A 22376-nucleotide genomic window follows, 5' to 3' on the forward strand; every position below is an offset into this window, starting at 1 on the left:
AGTTTGTGGTCCATGAAAACTGAATCCAATTCTTTTATGATAAAGGAAATAGACAATGATTATAATCTTTGTTTAACATTTGTAGGTTATTACTGGAGTTCTTCGAAGGGCAGATGAGGTAAGCTTTTAAGAAGAGTCACTGCATTTCAGCTTTCACATTGCTCTTCTTTTTCTCTCTCTTTACTTCCTTCTTTTACCTTTTCTCCCCATTTTATTTTGTAAGGAGGGCATAAGTTGTGCTTCCTCAGATTTTAGAAAGTCAAGTGACTTAGGACGCTTATTAACTCATGCTAGACGTTTCTGTTTTGGGAATCCAGAGGATCTAACAGCTTTTACCAAGAGTTGTTTAATATACACAAATTTCCCCTAAATTTTTTAAAGGATTCCTTCTAAATAATTTGTGGTATATTCATATATTGGAAGCCAAACAGAGGTTAAAATGAATGAAGTAGATTTATAAATATCTATATGGTTAAATCTAAAAAATATTCAGGAAAAAGGTCAGGTTGCCAAAATATGTCATGCATTTCTACCAAGTTTTAAAATTCAGAAAACAAACACCCTGTTAATGGATGCCTAAAATAACGTAGTAAAAGAATAACAGGGTGGCTGGTTAGCTCAGTTGGTTAGAGCGTGGTGCTAATAACACCAAGGTTGCCTGTTCGATCCCCACATGGGCCACTGTGAGGTGCGCCCTCCTTAAAACAAACAAACAAACAAACAAACACAAACAAACAAAAAACGTGGATGGAAAAGCATCACACCAACCTCAGGATGATGGTTTCCTTTGGGAGGGGAGAGAGAAGAATAGGATAAGTGGCTTCAATTGTATCTGTATCATTTTATTTCTTAAAACATCTGAAGCAAATATGGCAAAGTATAGCATTTGTTAAATCTGAGTTTGGGTTGTGTGAGTGTTTGTGACATTATTTTAAACACTTTTTCTGCAGTAGTTTAAAATATTTTATAAATAACAGCAAGAAAGAAGAGCCTTCCCTGTCTCTTTGGTAATAGTAAATTGTCCTCAAAATCATCTTTGGGAACCTTACAGAGTTTCTTTATTTGTGGCATTTAATTAATTCAACAACTATGCCATTAACTTCTGCTACTTGAACTTGTTTATTCTGTTTCCCTTATTTATACTTGAGATAGTTTATAAAACACTTTCACCTGTCATCAGTTATTGTACATATATTAGATATTTCTGATAGTGTGAAAACTTTTTCAGATAGTGTGACAATATAACACTGTCTTTATAGTAGTACATTTATCTAATATCTTTAAGACCCTTTTTTCTTAACCAAATTTCTCTCAACTAGTTGCTATTAATGAGTACCCAAATCTTTCTTCCAAATTCAAAGTCATGTTGTTTTCATGGACTCGTTTTGGAAACTGCTCACTTATTATTACCTGATTGCTAGCCTAGGGTGTATGGCAAGGGAAATGGGGGGCAGGCCCAGGGTCATTTACAGTTAGTTACTTGTCGTAGTAGACTGTGCCTCTCTGTTCAGCCTGATTTTCTGACCATAAACAATAAAACTTTCTTCTTATTTCCCCCCCCTAGGCGACCTTCAGTAAGATTCCCATCGGATTTATCCCACTGGGGCAGACCAGTAGTTTGAGTCATACCCTGTTTACCGGAAGTGGAAACCAAGTCCAGTAGGTTGTCAATGTGGGGTGGTAGCATTTGTGGGTGAGTCTGGGAATGGAAAATTCGCCTGTGTGAACGAATATTTGTTTTGAGTTTTGATAGCCTGAAGCTTCAGATCATTGAAAGGAGGACTCAGATTGGAGTTCAATCTTTCAGATCATTGGGAAGATTCCCTGTTGGCTTGTGGGACCTTGGTTGATCTAATATGAAGCCACCAGGTCAGGTATGGAGATGCATACTGGTGCCCTTTGGTCAGTTATGAAGATAGCCTCCCTGATCAGACTGTTTTTATGCTTTTACGTTGTAAGATTTCTCTAGTGAAGGCCAGATTTGCACCGATCATTTGTTTGCTTTAAATATTCACAATGACAAATAGCAGGTCCCTTGTGAAGACTGAACCGGTAGGTTATCTTGGCTTCATTATCTGATAATGTAAGTAGCTAAAACAACTAAATACAGCCACATCCTGTTGGCAGTGCCTGAAGTGGAAGGCACTATGGGTGAGGCAGACCGGCAAAGCAGTGCAGCCCTCACGTCTGAATTAAATTGCGTGAATCTCACAGTGTCTTCAGGAGTCGGGCAAGTTGTTGTGACTGTCCATTCCCCTCCGAAGCGTTATGTAGACAGAGAGTTCTAGGCTTTCAAGTAGATAGGAATATGGAATCTGAGTCCTTCCTTTGACAGTGATTAATACTATAATCTTGAGCAAATCGTTACTAGGCTCGCGTTGTTAGTTGCCTGATCTTTAATGTAAACTTTGTGACATTTTACGGGAGGTCAATAAATAAATAAAGATTTGTTGGATGAATTAATTAAAATCTTCTCACTTTTCTGGTTATAACCTTCTAGCATCAATAACAATAATAATAATTCAGGTGATTTTCTGCTTTGAATTATTTTTTCTGCCTATGGATTTTGGTTAGGCTAGTTTTATGGATTCATTTTTGCTGTTGTAATTTTAGGAGTTATCTTACATCTTTGAGCAATTCTACATGTATAAATATACCTTTATGAAGGCTTTGGCCTATATGTGAAATACTAGGCATAAATGTAGACGTATGTCAGGCTTCCATTAAAATGTTTGTCATGCTTCAAGCCCTAATCTATTGAGCAGTATTCAGCTCTTTACCAATTATCCCAAAGCGACATTTCAGTGTGCCCTACTTTTTATTCCTCGTTTAGATTTCTGAGGGGCAGTAGGCATGACAAACAACGAATTACTCAAACAGTTTGGCTTATCCGAGATAAATCCTGTCTGGTTTGGGTCTTGGTCATTTTAGAGAGCTCGGCTTTCCTTTTGTGTCAGTACAGATGATTTGAACTGCTCAGCTAAGTTTCCCAAGTACGTCAGTGATTTTGAGGTAGACCGTGCTCCTTGCAGAACCCCTTGCCTATCCAAAGCCAGTGTGCACGCAGTGTGGCCACCCCCAAGGTCGGAGATAGCCCTCAGGTGTTTGGGGAGCTGATTTCCCCCTGTAGTTTAGCTAGTGGTGTTGTTGCTTCTGTTTCTCATTTAAAGATTTCCAAAAGTTAATTTATAAGCATGCTCCAGGGCTCTTAGGTAATTAAGCAAGTCTGCTCTGGGTTCAGAATTTTGTAGACCTCTTAACATGGCAGATGCCTGAGGCTATTTGAAAGAACAAGGCTTTGCTTTTCAGCGCTGCTGTCAAGATTTGTTGTACCACAATTAGCGTGGAAGGAAAGAATCTTGAATTTGGAATGTTGCAGGTAAATAATCATAAAACATAGCGATTAAATTTTATGTAATCTCTTTGAGCCTCAGTTTCCTCACCTATATTTATCAAATGCACACTAATAGTACTTATTTCAGAGGATTGTGAAAGCCAAAATAAGGACTAGTTAGGTAAACATATACTTACTTAGTAAACTACTTGATATGTTGAAGACTTCATGCATATTTATTGAAAATTTATTCAGGCTTTGCTTTTTTGCACTGCTGTCAAGATTTGTTATACCACAATTAGCCTGGAAGAAAGAGGAAGCTTGAATTTGGAATGTTGCAGGTAAATAATCATAAAACATAGCTGTTCCATGCTATGGTGCTGCTCTGTTTAGAACTTGCAATTATTGCTGGAGAATGATAAATTTAAGGTTGCATTTCATCTGTCTTCAGCTAAGCGATTTTGAACAAAGTTAATAGCAAAAGGCTTTTTCAGTTGCAGCATTTGTTTCTAAGTCAGTCTCTCAAAAGCACTTCCTAACCCTCTCAGTGTACCACCTACCTCTCAGAGTAAGTGCAGTGCCTTGGGGTCCTTCCTACTAGTTTCCTTCCAAATTAACATAACGGTATCAGATTCATCTAAACCTGTGATCGTGCTTCTTACTTTTTCCTGGATTGAATCTATCTATCTGCTACCTAATTTCCAGATAGCATCTGTACTGGAAGGCAAAAATGGGATAAAGACATTTTGATAGAGAAATATGAGAAGGTAAAGTAGGCAGTTTGTTACGTTCCAGCTTGCTTCTAAGGAACCGAGAATGTGATCCAAGCACTTGCGTTAACGTGTATATTTTTGGAGTTTTAAAGTATCTTCAATTGTACCTGATTGTTAGCAACACGGATGCGTGTGGAGAGAATCCTGACTTAGGTGTTGGCATTTTTTAGCCTGATCACACCGCTGGGCAGGACTGTAGAGCACTCAGGTACCAGAAGGGAGGCTGTCCTTTGGGAATCCCTAGTCATCCATTTGGTGTGTCCAAAGCCGCGTCATGGTAAGGAGAGCACACCTTTGGAGCTAGAGCACAAGTCAAATTCATTTTGCTCCATGCCTGCTCTGTTACCTGGGGAATTTTACTTAATCTCTCTGAGCCTCAGTGTCCTCACCTGTATTTCTCAAATGCACACTAATTGTACTTATTTCAGAGGATTGTTAGGTAAACGTGTAATTATGCTTACTTAGTAAACTACCTGATATGGTGAAGACTTCATGCGTATTTACTGAAAGTTCATTCAGGGTGGAAAATTGTAAATAACAAACAGGATGACTGTATAATCACTGATTCCAGATTCTATAATTAAAGCCAACATAAATCAAAAAGATAACCCTCTACTGTATTGCTGTTTCACCTAGAAAAATATTAAAAAATATATCTTATAGGCATTCCAGTCAACTACCACGGAAAGGTGACTTTTCCTACCAAATTCACATTACTAGAACTGTACTGAGCAGAAGAAGCTAGGAGGGGCCATATTAGGAAACTACCCTTTTTTGCATGGAAATTAATTTCGAAGTGACTCCTGTCTTGTAGCTGTACTTAAACTCCAGATACAGTAAATCGTGTACTACTAATAATTATGTATTTTTCTAAAATTTAACTATGTAACAATAAAGGCAATAGGATACTAGCATTGCTAAACTTTTATAAAAACATGTAATGCTTAGGGATAAATCAGACAAAATAGGTGTAAGGTTTATATGCTAAAAACTACAAAACCCTGAAGAGAGAAATTGAGACCTAAATAAATGGAGAGATATCTGTGTGCATGAATTTCAAGGCTCAATATTTAGATGTCAGGTCTCTCTCCAAATCGCTCTATATGTATTTAACACAACTCCGATCAGAGTTCCAGAAGACTTTTTGTAGAAATTGATAAGGAGATTCTAAAATTTATATGGAAAAATAAAGAACTGGAATAGCCAGAATAACTTTGCAAAAGAATAACAAAATGTGAGGACTTACTTTGTTCAATTCTAAGACTTACTCTAAAGCTACTGTAATCAAGACAGCGTAGTGTTGGTAAAAGAAAAGACACATAGTTCAATAGAAGAAAGTTTCCAGAATTGGACCCACACATGTATGGATGCTTGAGTTTTTTGACAAAGGCCCCAAGGCAATTCAATGGAGAAAGGACAGTTTTTTTTCAACAGACAGTGCTGGAACAGTTCAGCAATCACATGTAAGAAAATGAACCACAACCCACACCTCATACTGCATGCCAAAAGTAACACTAAATGGATCATAGACTATATGTAAAATGTAGAAGTGTAAATATTCTAGAGGACAGTCTCTGTGACCTTGGGTTAGGCATTAATTTTTTAGGATACAAAAAGCAAAAACCATAAAAGAAGAAAAAAATATAGTTTGGACCTCAGCAAAATGTAAAACATCTATTCTTTGGCAAGCACTGTGAAGAAAATGGAGACAAGCTACAGACAGGGAGCAAACATTTGCAAGACACATATCTGATAAAAGACCAATATCCAGAATAGACAAAGAGCTCTCACCACTCAATAATAAGAAAACAAACAGCGTAATAGAAAGAAAGGCAAAATATTTGAACAGACATTTTACCAGAGAAGAGACATGGGTGGCAAATAAGCCTGTGTGTGTATGTGTGTGTGGGGGGGAATCATTATTAGTCATTAGGGAAATGAAAATTAAATCCGTTACGAGATGCCAGTATGCATCTATCAAAATGGCTTACAGCAAACAAACACCTGGTGTCTTCAAGTGCTGACAAATTGGTGGAGCAACTGAAACGCTCATACTGGTGGTCGGAAGGCAAAGGGGCACAACCCCTACAGAAAACAGTCTGGCAGTTTCTTACAGAACTAAACTTATGAGCAATAGTCGCACTTGTAGGTATTTACCCTAAAGAAGGAAAGACAGATGTCCATACAAAAACCTACACCTGAATGTTTATAGTAGCTTTACGTGTAACTGCCCAGCACTGGGGACAGGCCCAGTGCCCATCCACGGCGAATGGATAAACAGATTGTGGTACGTGTAGACAGGGACTGGTCCTCAGCGTTAAAATGAATCTGTCGATGCATCCAACAACATGAGTGAATCTAACGCATGCGAAGAGCTTTAAAAAGCTGAACTGGAAAGCCTTCACACTTTTAAACTCAATTTATGTGACATTCTGAAAAAGGCAAAACTATAGGTACAGAACACCCGGTAGTTGCCAAGAGCTAATGGTGGGGGGGTGGGGAGTGGAGGGAGTGAATTGGCTACAAAGGACCATGAAGGAACTTTCTGGGGTGTTGGAAATGCTGTAAATCCTGGTCATGCTAATGGGTACATGACCGAAGGCATTTGTCGAAACTGTAGAGCAGTATACCTAAAAGGATGAATTTCACTATGTATAAATTATATTTCAATGATCTGACCTTAAAACAAGTTAAAACATTAAACTAGTCATTCTAAAGTCAGATAATTTTACTTGTGTAAGTAAGTGAGCACTAGGGAAGAGCTGTTACTTTCTCCTCCATTTGGTTCAGACTGACATGGACCTTCTGTGGCTACTCTTTCTCATTGTTCATTCTAGTTATCTACTGACCCCCATACCCCACCAGTGCAGTTCATTTAGGACAATTTGAGTATCAGTAAGGCTAATAAGTATAATAGAGTGTAACATATCAAATATTTTTAACAATCTATGAGTTCATAATGATACTAAGAAATATAAAACTGAAAAATTCATTGGTCTCTTTTAAAGGATACTAGGGAATCAACTTACCTTGAAAACTGGTCAAGTAAAAAAAAAAATCCAGTATTTATGCTGATTTTCTAATATAACCTGTATTTCAGGGCACCTAAATTGTTGATGAGAAGTTTCTCTTTGTGTACCAGTTACATTAGAAGGAATAATAGAATTAAAGGGTCACCATTTTGAGGCTCAGTTAATAAATCTAGCCCATGATTATCATGGTTTTCTATCATCACAAAAAGAGACAACCAGATTATAGGTACTTGCTGATGGAAGTACACACTACCGCCTAGAGTATTTTTGCCAAAAACTCAAAGATGAATCTGATACAGATTTTCTGTCCTAGAGAATTATAGGGAACGACTACATCTGGTCTGGTTAGGGCACATAGTGATGTTTCAGCCAAAATCTGAAGCATGGGAATAACCAGGAATACAAAGACACAGAGAGTGGACAGGTGACAGGCTGGGCAAGGAAAATGTGTGATGTGAGTTTACTCATTCCTTCTGCTCCAGGGGCAAATATCATATAGTCTGGCCACTGTTGATTTCCTGTTTCTTTTGCTGACTGTTGTGTATGAATGTGCGTCTGACCTTGGATCTAATAGAGTATGAACCTTAGAGCTGTTCCTAAGCCTGGCATAGTTTCACATGCCCTGAATGGATGTCGAAAGTACATGCCTTTTTTTACCTATAGACTTTTCTAAATGACTGTCAGAATGTAGGTGGAACAGTATGGTGTCTTTGAACAAAAGAATCAGCAATTTAAATGAAGTACAGCCTAGTAATCTTGGAAAATGAGGGAAGTATGTCTTGGGTTCTGGATTATATTTCACTAACTCCACCAAATCCTGCCCTTTAGTTACCCTTTGTGTTGTTAGAGCAAGAAGAAATATTGTTTTGTGAAGTGCTTGAATTTCTTAAAGTGAATGAACCATGTTGTTTATTGTTATTTATTTAAGTAGTATGGTATTTTCCAGTGATAAAAGTTGGGCACGATGTAGAGACTCAGTAAATCTTAAGTAAATAAATGATGGGTGCCTTGTATAAACTTCTCTTTGCCAAAGCCTTCTCTTTGAATCCATATCAGAGCCTTCCCTATACTTGTATCAATAATTCTTTTATACTCCTTTGTTCTACTTTCTCAGGGTATTTTGAACGACTATGTCTTTTTTCCTGACGCAACTACTAGTTCTCTGGGCAGAAGTGTGTGTGTGTGTGTGTGTGTGTGTGTGTGTGTGTGTGTGTGTGTGTGTGGCGGGGGTGGTGCTTATTTTTCACAGAATGATCATTTGCCTCTTCTTATCTCTTAGACACATTACAGATGCTACACTTGCCATTGTGAAAGGAGAGACAGTTCCACTTGATGTTTTGCAGATCAAGGTAAGGTCTTTTCCCTAGAGTTTGAAAAAAATTCAAGTAATGCACATAAAACAAAGTAACAGTTTTAATGAGATAATGAAAACAACAGCCCTCTTACCCTTTCCTATAACTCCCCAGAGAAAAATGGTTTTGCCTATTTATTCTAGTTATTATCACTAATAAATATGCTTATGATGCTACTTTTAAAAACTGTGTTAAAAAGCACATAACATAAAATTTACCATCATAACCATTTTTAAGTGTACAGTTCAGCAGTGTTAAGTAGATGATAGTAGGTTTTTGATTTATCTCTTGACCTCTTTGTTCTATATAAGAATTCCTCTGTTATCTCCCAATATAATTGTATCACTATTTTTAGTTCCTCTGTTGATCGCCTTTGGACCTTAAGTCATTTCTCTACCTAGTATGGTTGTTTTGCGTATGAAAAGAGCTAATGAACATAAAGCACTTAGCACAGCGCCTGATTTCATCTTATCTGTGTGTAGGGTGGTTTCCTTTTTGTTCCACGTTCTGTTAAAGGTGAAATATTTCTCACGTCCTATCTGGCCTTGGCAGGCGCTTGTCTTTCTTTGGAATTCAGATCACTTGGTTGTCTTACAGTCTCAGCTCTCTGATGGGCATAAGAAAAATCATAACTTTGTAGATTATCTGGCCTTTTCTCCTTTTTAGGGTGGGAACAATGTTCTTTGTAGCTTCCTATATCCTACATGGGAGCAGAACTTCCCATTTTTCTCTTGTGTTGTCTAATGCTTTCTTACCAATTTGTAGATGGACTCATGAATTGTTTTAGAACTATATTTGTTGGCTATGCCCTCTGAAAGGGCTTAGAAGCAGTATCACCTAATAGGAATGAGCATACCTGGCACCCAGACTCTGATCTCTGAAAACCTTCTCTAATACAGATTGCCAGGATGCTGTGATAGGATGGGTTTCAGTGGTAGGGCGAGAAACAGGTCAAGGAAGTGCTCAACAAATGATGGAGACAACACAAAAGACATAGGAGCCAGCTTGATGGTGTCCTACTGGCCAATTTGGGGACCATTTGAATATCAAAAAGAATAATGATGATAAAGGATTACATAGTACATTAAATAAAAGTGAAGGATCCATGAATCCACACTGATACTACAGAAGAATTGCCAGCTTGTAAATGTAGAAGGAATAATAGAGAATTACTTTTTTGTAATCACCAGTGAAATCACTGATTTCAGGCAGAGATCATCAATGGGTGCTAAAACCGTTTGCTAAAAGGTTGTTAGGAAACAAATATCCACGCAGTATCACAGATGACTTGATAGTTACAAAGGGAAAATACATTTTGACAGTAGAGAAATCTAGCATACACCCCCTAAACCAAATGGTCAAACTTAGCGTCACCAATACAAGGATCAGCCATGACCGGCTTCCTGTTGAGAAGGCTGCAGCATCACCTGTGTGGTTTCTTGCCCGAAACATTAACTAACCTGAATCTAACTGAATCTCCTAACCAGAAAACAATCAAATCCCGATTGTAGGACAGTCAAAAAATAAAAATTGGTCTGACCTCTTTCAAAAGGTCAATGTCATGAAATCCAAACAAAAGTACGGAGTCTGTTCAAGATTAAGAGAAACTTAAAAAAAAAAAATCATAATTAAATCCAGTACAAGGTCCTGGATTGGGAAAATGTAAAACAGTGATAACCATAAGAGATATTTTTGAAACAATGAGAGATATCTTAATATGGACTGTATATTAGATATTATACTTCAATGTTAGATTTCCTAAGAGGGAGAGTGGCATTACGGCTATGTCTGTGTACGTCCTTGTTCTTAGGAGACCAATGCTGAAATATTTAGAGGCGACGGGTCACAAAGTCTGCAGTTTATTTGCAAATAACTTAACGACACTGCAAAACGTACACACACCTCAGCTAAAGTTAATATGGGGCAATGTCGGCAGTTGGTGAATCTGGATGACAGGTATACTTGGTGTTCATTGTACATTTCTACATTTTTTTGGTTTGCCATTTCTCCAAAATAAAAATTTTGGAGGGAAGGAGACCTAATAGCCATTCCTGATTCTTGATTAGAATCTTCTCTTTTAAAAGAATTTGATTCCTAGAAAAAAGAGATGGCTAGTCGTTAAGGAGCTATTCCTTCTTCATCAATCCTCCCACCCCTAAAAGAGGGCAGGTTCTAAGAAAGTCGAGGGAGCCATGAAGCCTAGCCGTCCACCCTGTGACTTTCCTCAGCTCTAGTCTAAAATGTACCAGCTACCTGAGGGTGTCCTCCACAGGCTATGAACATTTTATATTCATTCAGGTTTCCTGATGTCTATGAAGGAAGGGTCACGCCGTGTCATGGTTCCAAACATCAGTCCTAAAACGCCACTGTTAGTGATAGAGCGTCGGCTGTAAGCCTGTTTGGTGAGCCCACGAGCCTCTTTCCCTTTTCTTTTCCTTTGTTCTTTCTGCAGTGATGTCGTGACCTCATTGTGCATCATAGAAGTGATTTAAGTTGCAGTCAATTCTTTTGCGTTCCTTTGGCATATAATAAAGCTAAATCGTTCTCGCAAAATGGAAGGGCTGCGCTGAAAACTTCTGGTCTAGCGAAGTTACTACAGATCAACATCTATGAATATAATTTTCAAAGTGTCATTACCAAAGGAGGTGAATTGGGATATATTTCTCAATAATTAAGTGATGTACTGCTCCTTATTTATGTGTGAGAAGTAATGCATTCCAGAGTAAGCAGGAATGAACTGGAAATTCTTGACTGTGCTGATATTTAAACATCTCCTGTCTCCTTGATGTTTGTCTCTTAGATGTACTGACTATGAATTGATGAAGGCTGTATCACATTTACCACAGGCTCCATATATTGATGAAACAGCCCAGGACGCAGAAAACCTTTAAAGCCAATTCCTAGAAAACATCACACAGCAGCCTGTACTGTAGTTTCTGAGGCATCCAACTAAGCTGGATTTGTCTTCTTTTTTCCTTACTTCTGGAATGTGCTTTTTAGAATTTTAGAATGCGGGGGTAAAGCATTGCGTGTCGCTGAAGCCTGATACCAGATCCCTCTTCTTTTAACAAACAAACCCCATTAAATGTGTAACTGAAGATTCTTTAGAGATAAAAAGAAATAGTCCTTGGAAGCTGTAATAAAGCTTGGAATCCATCATTGAACTTTTCATTTTGTTTAGTGTGTGCTCACATCTCATTGGGGTCTCCAGGGAGGAAGGCAAGACGTGTAGGAGTGTCTTATTCAACAGATTCAAACACTCACCTGGTCATATGACTAGTTGTGCTGGAGACAGAAGGAGAGTCTGGATTTTCCGTCTTAGGGGCCTTGGTTTTTCCTCTTCACTGCTTGCCCAGGTGGTGGTGTCATGCTTGGCACTGCACCATGAATTTTAAAGGGCATTTTCCCTGCATAGACATCTATAATGCCCAGTACTTTTAACTACTGGAAAGATTCCTGGAATTCTTTCTCGTTCGTTCTTTTTGCTCTTTCAGTCGGACTCTTAGACCTGCTTACTCTGAACCAAGTGAGGAGCTAGAATCTCTCCCTTCCCCCTGTCTTTCATTCCTGGCTGGGTAAATGGCTTCCTTCTGTTACAACCCCGCCTCTGATCATTCTCTTAAGATGAATGCTTCCAACTTCCGAGCTATTTCTCCCTTGTTTCTTGTCATCTAGAATCCCTAAAATTCCTAGATTAGGCACCTATCTGGTTGACAAGAATTATTTTCTTTTCACTGTTCGTTGAGCTTTTATTCTCACCAGCTCTCCCAGTTAGTTCCTTCTGCAGACCACCAGGCCATTTTCTCTCAGGGGTTTCCTCTTTCCGGGAGAGTCTCTGACCTGGGGCACAGTCTCTCCTATGCTCTTACTACCTGGCTGTGTGGCCTTTTGTTTCCAATTTTGTTTACTGACCTGTCCATCTCGTAATCTGACTGCTGTCCAGACCTCTACCGGGTTGAGATACCACAAAATCTTAGATACCGTGGTACTTTGTCCATTGGCTTCTACTCTGTCCATCTGTCCATTGCTTATCTTTCCTACGCTTGCATGACCCCAGTAGGGATCAGTCTCCCCATTACTGACCCTCAGTCCTCTTCTGTATTCTGAGGGCTCTATGCCCATTTGGCTGCTAGCTGATCCTTTTTAGGTCTTTCTACACTCATTCCCTGTCGTCCAGAGCCATAGCCATCCCCAAATCACTGGAATCTTGAGGTTATAAGGCTATTCAGTTCATCTTAACAGAATATTCCTAAAATTCTTCCCCCGAGATGAAGAAAGAGAAAAGAGTCTTGAGCACCAGTCAGAAAGTCTTGAGTATTATCTCCGCACTTCACACCCATGCCATGTGCCTTAGAATGGCATTTCCCGAGGAATATTGGGTATGCACTGTGTCCTCCCAGAGACGAGTCACACAGTTAACAACTCGGGAAGACTATCTATTTCCCCTTTGGGAAATTCATAATGCGCTTTTGCATCTTAAAGACTAAGAAGAACTGCCATAAACATAACCTGTTTGAAACCAAGTAAGTTTGGTATTTCCCAACTTATTTCACCATGGAATCTAATGTCATCGTCATCGTTGTCATCATCATCATCATCATCATCATCCTTATCATCCTTATTATAGTTAACACGTATAACCATCTTATGGACCATTGGGGAAATGTGCCTGTAGACGCAGCAAACTCCCACAATATTGTTTCTCTCCCTTCATCTAGACGCCCTTTCTTCTTTCGTTTCTTTTCTCTCCATGCTTCTCCCCAACCTCCCCCAATCTAGGTGCTTTATTCTTTGCAATTTTATTTGCTTTAAAATGTGTGTGCATTTTCCCTGCCCACCCATCACCTTTGCTCCCTGCACACCTGGTAAACAGTTGCACCTGCTCTGTATTCTCACAACACTTGCTGCAAATCTCTACTATTTGAACCCACTGCACAGTGTTGTTATTTGTCTGAGTCTGTATATCCCCCAGGGCACCTTGAGCTCTGTGGGGCTAGATGTTGTCTTGTCGCTAGGCCCTAATATATAATACATATTTGGTAATAGAAATTCTATGAAAATGAATGAGTGAGTGATGAGCAGAATATAATCAGATGACTCAAAGCCCTGCTATCTCCTACAGCACTCGCGTGGCCCCCAGGAGACTGGCATATCCTGCTGTGCCAGGCCTGACTGCCTCCTGTATCCTCTTAGCTCCACCCCACTCTGTCTAGTTCCCTTTTCCCTTACTAACGCAGGTACCGAAAGCAGAAAAGCAAATCTGCGGCCTGAGCAGACACACAACCAAAGAATGAGAGGCCGTGCCTTTCACATGTAGGCCGCCCCTGTTTGTGTGTGATTCTCCTTGAAATCCATGCCCTGGTTTCGGTGTAGTGGGAACAGGAATGAAAGTGGGATTGAAGTGGGATTGAGGGAAAGCCGTTGTCCTCTGAGGAGAAGACTCAGAAGACTTTCTCCAGCCAGCAGCTTTTTCAATTAGCTCCTAACTTCCTGCTTATACAGTCGGTTCGTAGAGCTGGAAATCGAGCTGGGTCTGCACCCACTTAGGAAATTCTGTGGAGTTGTGTGTAGCGTTTGGCAGTTCTCTTTAGAATGTGGGGTACTCTGGGGCTTTTGCTACAATTCTGAGCTATGGGAAAAGCCCCTTTTAGAATCCTGGTATATATATATTATTTATACTTTAAGGGAAGTCCATCACAGAGCACCAACTATTGGGGGTGGTGACTGTATTGTGTATGTTTTCTATACATTGCTTATCTCACCGATTAGACACTCACTGATTGTAATATGTCTTTGCAATATTTTACCATAAAGCATTGTTCTAAATCCAAGTCACTTTTTATTCTGACTTGTTATGACACATACCTGGCTGGGTTTTCAGGTATTCGGGTGAAACATTCTAGAGTGCCAGGATTCTGACACTTGAGAGCTTTTGGCCCTCTAAAAAGAAGGCAGGCTTAGATTATCGTTATTGTGGACAAATACATGAGAGAAGAAATTCTGGCTGATCGGACTACGAACTGGTCCAAGACCCAGCATAGTTAGGTACTCCTTAATTTACAGTCTGAAGTATGATACTGTGTTCCCTTCCCAGCCGATTCATGCGGCCTAATATATAAAAATTAGTTTCACTTAAGAGTATGGTTTCTTCGAGTACTTTCACTGAGCACTCATAGAATTAATTTCTTAAATTTTGAACATCCTTTTAGAATTTGCTCTGATGAAAAGCAGGCCATGATCATTTGCTTCATTTGCTGTGTACTTACCTGTGGGAGTTGCGAGTTATTGTCATCACTAATTTAAATTACATGTATTTTACTTCCAGGGTGAAAAGGAACAACCTGTGTTTGCAATGACTGGCCTTCGATGGGGATCCTTCAGAGATGCGGGCGTCAGAGTTAGCAAGTAAAGGATTATTATACTGATATGTGATGCTTCAAAAAAGTCTTTTTAATCTGTTCCTGTCTTTGGGGTTTCAACATTCAGTGATCTTATAGGAATAAATGTGGTGGCTGGAGGCTGAACACATTTTTATAGAGATGTTTATATCTTATGCAGAACAGTGGGGGCAAGTTCCGGTTCCTTCCATATGAGCTGGGTGGTGGCTAGAGAGAAGACTACACCCCTATTTTTAGATACACTGTTTGAGCCTCAAGCTGGCCTGGCGGGGACCTGGATTGCCTGTCAGCCTGTAGCCTGCTTAGCTGGGTACCAAATGAGACACACCGCTGGGGCCACAGCCTGACGGTGCTGTCACAGCCCTGCTTGGAAGACTCCCTGAGAGGTGTCCTCTTGGAAGGCCTAGCAGATTGGGAGAGACCACAGGCTGCCTTTGAGAGATAGAAGAGATAAGGATGCCAGGCTGTGTTGTGAGGTGGGAGAAACAGGCCTGTCGGGGAGGTGAATAGAAGGTCGTTGCTGGCGTTTCATGGGAATGGACTTATTTTTGGAGAATTCATTATGTAACGTGAAACTCTTGGCTTGGCAAGTGGGTGTGTCATGTTGTATTTGATGTGGAGACGTAGTGTAGGAAGAGGCTTCCGAGACGGAACTCACGGAGACACTGAGGCTCTCTTCATACCTGTCACACCTGCTGGGTGTTGGTTCTTACCTTGTCTGAAAAACAGGCCTAGAATTTTAGTATAGTTTAAATGAATTATGATTGATCTCACACCCTGCTTTTATCAAGAAACCGCCTTTCACTTTATAGACATTCCTGCCACAATTGTACAGAAATTTCTCACTTTTTCTTATTATTTATTATTATTATTATTCCTGCTAATGAAGTTCCCGACAGTGGAATGTCAAAAAAGACAGTCTGTGTTATTTTACACTCTGTATTATTTAATATTTCATGTCTTTTTATTTGCAAGTATGCTGCGATTATCTTGATTCCACAAGTTACCTTGTGTTTGATGTATAATGTCAAATAATACCAGCAACCCACTGAGAGGAACGGCTTAGTTTTCCCTGAAAGCCGGCTGCGAACAAGTTGCTTTCTAAAATGTGTTAATCAAGGTTTAAGCACAAGCGTAGGTCAGCCCCTCTAGGACTTAATCTCACACACTTGCCCATGTTTTGGTTGATTTCTGAACAATGAATTTTAAAATTCCAGTTGTTATCCAACACCTCAACTAGCACTGCCCACTGAGTCATGTGTGTTACAGAAGAAACAACAGAGATGCAAGAAACGATTTCCTAGATGGTCATCAGCAGATGAGAATCATAGGGTCCACGTTTGCTCTTGGTGGAGATGAAGGGAACGGCAGACAGTTTAGAAACCAACCGCAACAGTCGGGACGTGTTTCTGTCTCCTATCCAGGAAAAGAAGCCAATGATTATAGAAACTGGAAAAAAACACGATCAGGGCCCTTGTTAGTAGCACTAACTACTGTAGTCGCCTGAATCAAGTGAGAACGGCTGCACATTGCTCCTTGGATTGTAGCCAAACTGCTTGTTCTGGCGCTCGAGGCCCCGCATAATCCATCCTCACCCCTACATGCGTAGTTATGTGTACTTATGCGTAGTTTCCTTTGAAGCCTTTGCTCTGGCTGTGCTTCTCAGTGTTTCCTGCACCTTTGCCACTCCTCTGGCCTAGAATGATTTCTTTCCCTCTTTCATGTGTCTAATTCCAAAGCAGCTTTCTAAATTCCATGCCCGTACTTTGTTCTTGTGCCATTCGTGATACAAGCGTGGCTGCTGCAATGATTTTAGGCGTTTAATGATTTCTTATCCCTTCTTGACTCGCCTTACTACTAAATAGTGATCATTTTATACCATTGTATATATATGTATAATATATATGTATAATATATATGCATATATGTATGTACACATATATGTATATATATTTCAAAATGCTGCTACATTTTGAAATACGTGTGTATATATATATATATATACATATACATATATATATGGTCCTTTATTGTTTTCTGTTACTTTTTTGGGCCATATTTTCTCAAATTATAAGCCCTTAAAGGCAGGAATTTTATACCCTATATTTTTTGTTTCCTCCATATATATAGTAAGTGCTAAATAAAAGTATATTGATCAGAATCAAATAGGGAGCAGTTGAGATGGGCTGGTAAAATGGGCAGATAAGTTTTACGAGAGGAATCTGCTTCATACCGCTTGTCCAGTTCCAAGCAGGCCTCCTGCTCTCCTCAGCAGCCTTTGTGTATTTAGCCATATGAAGTAGACCCTTTTCACTCCCAGGTTATACGTTTGCCATTTTAAAGCTGTGTGAGTAATGTGAAATTGTGCTGTTTGACAAATTTTAATTGTGTGTGTGTGAGAGAGAACTTGCTGTACAGGACGCAGTCATTTAACTTGTGGGTGACATCAGGTCTCGTGGCATTGCCTGTCTTTGTGGCTTTATCCTTCTCTCCTCAGTGCTTTTTTGAATGTATACTAACTATTCGGTGGGTAAAAGTATATATTACAGTGATACTTACGAATATAGAGCTTCCAGGAGACTGGTTATGTATCCCTCCTGAATTGCAAGGATTTAGCTACTGTGTAACTAATTACATACTGTTTGACATGGCATTGAAATGCAGATTAAAAATTTACTGTAATACTCTTTTTTGCTAAACCACAATCCCCAAGCCTCCAGAGCAGACACTCTAGTAAAGGTGTAATTCTAATGTATTGTGTGTCATGAATGCTATCTATCACATTGATAGTTCTTTTAATATTCTAATTAGAGTTTTATCTTGATCTTTCACAGGTACTGGTATCTGGGTCCTCTGAAAACTAAAGCAGCTCACTTTTTCAGCACTCTTCAGGTGAATGCAATTTCCAATGCAGACATTTGCCCAGTGTTATTTTGTTGCCTCTGTGATGTATGTATTTGTATTTTTCAAAAATTCCTTGCTGCAGATGTGTATGACCTGCTCCAGTACTACAATGGGGAACATTTACTTATATACAAATGCAGAAAGCTGTCCTGTCTCACTCACTCCTCATCTACCAACTCATTCCCTCCATTACCAAACCATATTAATTTTTCTTTGATGTTCCATTTCCCTTTGCCTATTCCTTCACTCACTCTGGCCAGACAAACCTTGAACAAAATGACCAATCTCTCATCGGTTATTTGTAAGGGTGTCATGTTAGTATCTGGAAATGATTGGAGAGTTGTATCTGAAAACATCTGATCATGCAGGCTGATGTCTAATATAGTAGGTTTCAAACCGGGCTGGGCAAAGTGGGTGGTGGTGGAGAGGCCAGGCTGTGGTAAGTCACCGTGGTGTGACGTGGTCCTGCCTTACGGCAGCAGAGTGGCAGGAAGGGGAGTTTGAAGGTTAGGTAGGGGCAGCTTCTGGCAGGTTTTGATGTGGATCTGACTTTTCTTGTTAAAGCACTGGGAACTCACTGAGTCTTAAGTGGGACGATGACATGAGCAGATTGCGGTGTAGAAAAATTGTTTGGCGGCAGTGTGGACAAGAGACTGGCGTAGGGAGCTGATGGCAGTGGCATCAGAAGATTGTTAAGTGATGCAGGTGAGAGGTGACGAGGTGTAAAGTCAGGCGGTAACAGTCCTGACGACAGAGGATGGATTGAAGAGATAAGAAGGTAGGACCCTCCAAAGTTGCAAGGAGGGTAGAGATGTCCCAGATTTCTGGGTTGAGGGACTACAATATGGTAACTAGAGTTTTCCATTAATGTTGATAATATTGGCATAAGATCAAGTTTGTGAAGAAAGATGAAACTTGCAGTTTGGCCCTCTTGTGTCTTTAGCCTTGCATAATATGTGCCCTGAGAAGCTCCAGTTCTGGCTCAGTCTTGTCAGTTTGGCATGTATTGAGTTTAACATATTTTGGTACAAATGGAGATGCAGTTGTGACTTAGGTCTGGAATTCAGCAGAGAGCTCTGGGCTGAAAAAATAGATTTAATAAGTGTATGAGTAGCATTGAAATGATGGTTCCAATGAAGTTACCATGAAGACTCGATGGCCAGCAATAGCCCTGAGGAATGTGAACATTAACGGGCCAGAAAAGCTGCCTGAGGACTGCGAAGAGGAACCAGAGGAGAGAGTACTGACATAGAAGCCAATGGAAGAGAGAATTTTCAAGAAGTGAGATTTCAAGAAGCAACAGCAAAGCGTCCAAAGGCAGGAGAGTATGCATTGAATTGGGCGACCTCCGATGGGTTGGTAACCTCCTGAGTGGAGTGAAGCCATAGAGGCAGTTAAGGAACACAGGGGAGGTGAAGAAGCAGAGAGCCAAGGAGAGGCCACTGCATGTATTACGGAAGCTGGACTTTGAAGGGAAGGAGACAGAAAAGGCGAAAGCTAATGAGAAACATGGGCTCCATGGAGTGTGATATTTTTTTTTTTGATTGGAAAGAGATATCCATGTCTTTATACCCCAAAACAATAGAAAAAAGAAGGGAAGAGGTAAGAGAAAGGACCAAAAAAGCATGACTGAGTTGGCAAAATCCATGAGCGAATAGAAGGGTACTGGATTAGCCTTGGGCAGGGGAAGGGACACTTCTTCCTTGAGACAGGAGAGAAATGAGAGATCCAGATGAAAACAAATTTGTGGCGAGTTAAGGCAGTCCTCTCTGATGTCCTCCGATTCTCTCGGAGGCGTAGGAAGCAAAGTGACCCACTGAAAAAGAGCAGGGTGGTGGTGGTGGTCCAGGGGGTGTTGCAGAAAGACGAACAGAGGGAGGTTTCAAAGGATTATCAAAAGGCATCAAGGACCAAGAATTTGTTGTGACAAAGATATGCCTGCTTGGTTGATTGTTTTTCCTGTATTAATACTCAGCAGGAGTATTTTTTTCTCCCTTCAGTAATACTGAGCCATGACGTAGAAGTACAGAAACCTAGTGCCAAGATTGATCCAGCACTGGGGCTTCTCAGGACACATGTTATGGAAGACGAAAGACACAAGAGGGCCAAAAGTGATGAGGGGACGGGGAAGAGTAATCTGAAGTAGTCACCTGTTAATTAGGCACTGAGGGAAATCGGTGTGGTCAGGGACTGGCATTCTTAATGTGATTGCACACTTGGTCAAGGGGTCAGGATCTTCAGGGGCCAAAAAAAAATGACACCCCTTTCTTCCTCGTCTGAGTTTGAACCAAGTTATGAAAACAAGTGCAGGAATGAGGCAGATGGAGATCCAAATGTCAGCTTTATCAACGTCTGCAGCTTAGATAGAGGGTCATGGTCTGATCACCAAATACTCCACATTGAATTGACCCGTCAGACGATTCCTTCGGGGCAGAGGCCTCCGTGTAAGCTCACTGCATGAAGCAGCAAGCACGCGTGTGCGTCAGAGAGGAGGGGGCAGGGTCCATGCACCGGTCCTTCTGGACTTGGGGAGAAATGGGTACGCGATGGAGTGAGAAAAGTCAGAACTGGTACTCCTTTGTAATTCACCACATGGAAACTTGAGAACTGGAGTAGATGGCCCTACGAAACACTGGGCACAAAAGAATCAAACAGCTGAATTGAATCAGAGACATGAATAGAGGGCAGACTCACAGGGCTTTAGATTTCCAAGACTGACTAGTCCTGGGCCGCTGAATAGTAGGTGGCCATGAAACTGGGTGGCTGTGGTGAATTAGAGGTGACGTCAAGGGCTGAGGGGCTGGAGCATTGTTTTAATTATTCCCGTGGACACAGTTGAGATGGAGGATGACACTGGACTTGGGGTGTCGGGTAGTAGAAGACAAAATAAAATCTAGAGTGTAAGAATGATGAGCTTTGAAGCAGGAGTGAGAAGTCTGGGGCAGGGTTTTGAGGCTGGGCTAAACCATTCTGGCCTCCCTGTGGGCTAGGATGGCAGAAGTGAAGAAGGTAAGTCCTGCAACTGCAATGCATCAATTTCTTGTGTCACTATCAGTCTACCAAAGGTCAGCTTATCATGGGATGGTTCTAGCTCATTCAGACTGAGAACTTTTGGGATAAGTATGCGCAGTCGTTGCTAGTCCCCTTTGATCTCTCTCTGCTCTGTGAGGAGGAGCAATGGAGGCCGCAGTCAGAGGTCGTGGTGTTCACGGCAGGTCTGTAATGGGGAAAGGGAGCCTGTGGATTCAGTGCTCCAAGTGAGAGAAGAGTCCATCCAGTGAGAGAGTATTAGCTTTGCGTAGAGAAACTCACAGAGTTTGGGATTGTGTGCCTGACAAATGTTTTTCTCTCTTCACTTTAAAAGGAGTGGCCTCAAACTCACCAAGCCTCTATCTCGTACACGGGCCCTATAGAGAGACCTCCCAGTGGAGCGGAAGTGGTCCCGCCACGGCCCTCTTTGTACAGGAGAATATTACGGAGGCTCGCATCATACTGGGCACGACCACAGGACGGTGAGCACGTGATCAGAGATTGAAAGCCCTGGTCGGTCCAGGACTGCCTAGAACAGACCCCATATTAGCGTCAGAGACTTCCCTAGAGCGGGAGGAGCTGTTTGGGGATCACTGAATTCCACCTTCTGGGAGCTAGAGCAGGGCCCAGACCTACCTGGTCACCCACTGTCGCGTGGATGGGAATACCCTGTGTTGCTTGAGACAAACGGCAGCTCCTGTTCTGTCACCGACCTTTCTGTTATTCTGACTGTATCGGTAGGGCTGTTTCTGGCACAGAGATCCCATTCTGAGCCTGGCTCTTTAGCCTGTGTATTAGAGGTATGAAATGGAGAAAACGATGGTGGAGAGTCAGCTGACGAGCTGGGAGGCCAAGCTGAGCAGCTGGCAGCTGGCCCTTGGTGGTGGAGTGACAAAATGTTAATGGAAGCAATTGACCTGTGTCTCATGCATTCACACAGCCCTTTCCCAAGAGGTGAGCCCGGAGGTCTGGAAAGACGTGCAGCTGTCCACCATTGAACTGTCCATCACCACACGGAACAGTCAGCTTGACCTGATGGTAAGTGTGCTTTTTTATTAGGAAAGCGTTTGTTATCTGGGAAAAGAGCCAAAGGCTACATTCTCTTCCACTCATTCAGTATTTTCATTTTACCCTGTGGGTTCGAGAGGCGAGATCAGGGAAGGAGGGTGTGGTGTGCCTTTGGAAGTAATAGCAAGAAGAAGAAACAGCTGCGTGACTTAGTGGCCTAAATGCTGAAGGGCTGGGTCACGGCCTCTGGACATTGCTGGGTGCTGGTGACCAAGCGCTCTGTCTTCAGAGAACTGAGGGCTAAAGGCCTTTCGAAATGAAGTGAGCCTGCTCCCATTTGTCAGAGGAATAAAAAATCGTGGAACTTTTACTGGAGTAAATATTCATTATTTCTGTGACTATTAAATATGTAGATTTAGTTCCCCAGGAGGAAAAAAACTGTATATACACAAATGTATTTATGCATATGCATACTGACCCCTTAATAGTTTATATTAATGAGAATGCCAGTAGAAAACTTGTCCTTGAATGACGACTAACTATTT

The 22376-nt window shown here is 41.0% G+C and overlaps 1 protein-coding gene across 5 annotated transcripts in view; it reads left to right on the plus strand.

Moving 5' to 3' along the window:
* AGK (acylglycerol kinase) overlaps positions 1–22376 on the plus strand; it is a 98157-nt gene that overhangs the window by 66608 nt on the left and 9173 nt on the right. For all 5 annotated transcript variants that reach the window (XM_081038167.1, XM_081038166.1, XM_081038169.1 and 2 more), the window contains 7 exons: positions 86–118; positions 1565–1659; positions 8419–8488; positions 14817–14896; positions 17724–17781; positions 21158–21305; positions 21764–21861. In XM_081038167.1, the coding sequence (XP_080894293.1) occupies positions 86–118; positions 1565–1659; positions 8419–8488; positions 14817–14896; positions 17724–17781; positions 21158–21305; positions 21764–21861 (582 nt within the window). The remainder of the gene's footprint in view (positions 1–85; positions 119–1564; positions 1660–8418; positions 8489–14816; positions 14897–17723; positions 17782–21157; positions 21306–21763; positions 21862–22376) is intronic.

Source organism: Rhinolophus hipposideros (assembly GCF_964194185.1).
Source record: "Rhinolophus hipposideros genome assembly, chromosome: 25".
Lineage (NCBI taxonomy): Eukaryota > Metazoa > Chordata > Mammalia > Chiroptera > Rhinolophidae > Rhinolophus > Rhinolophus hipposideros.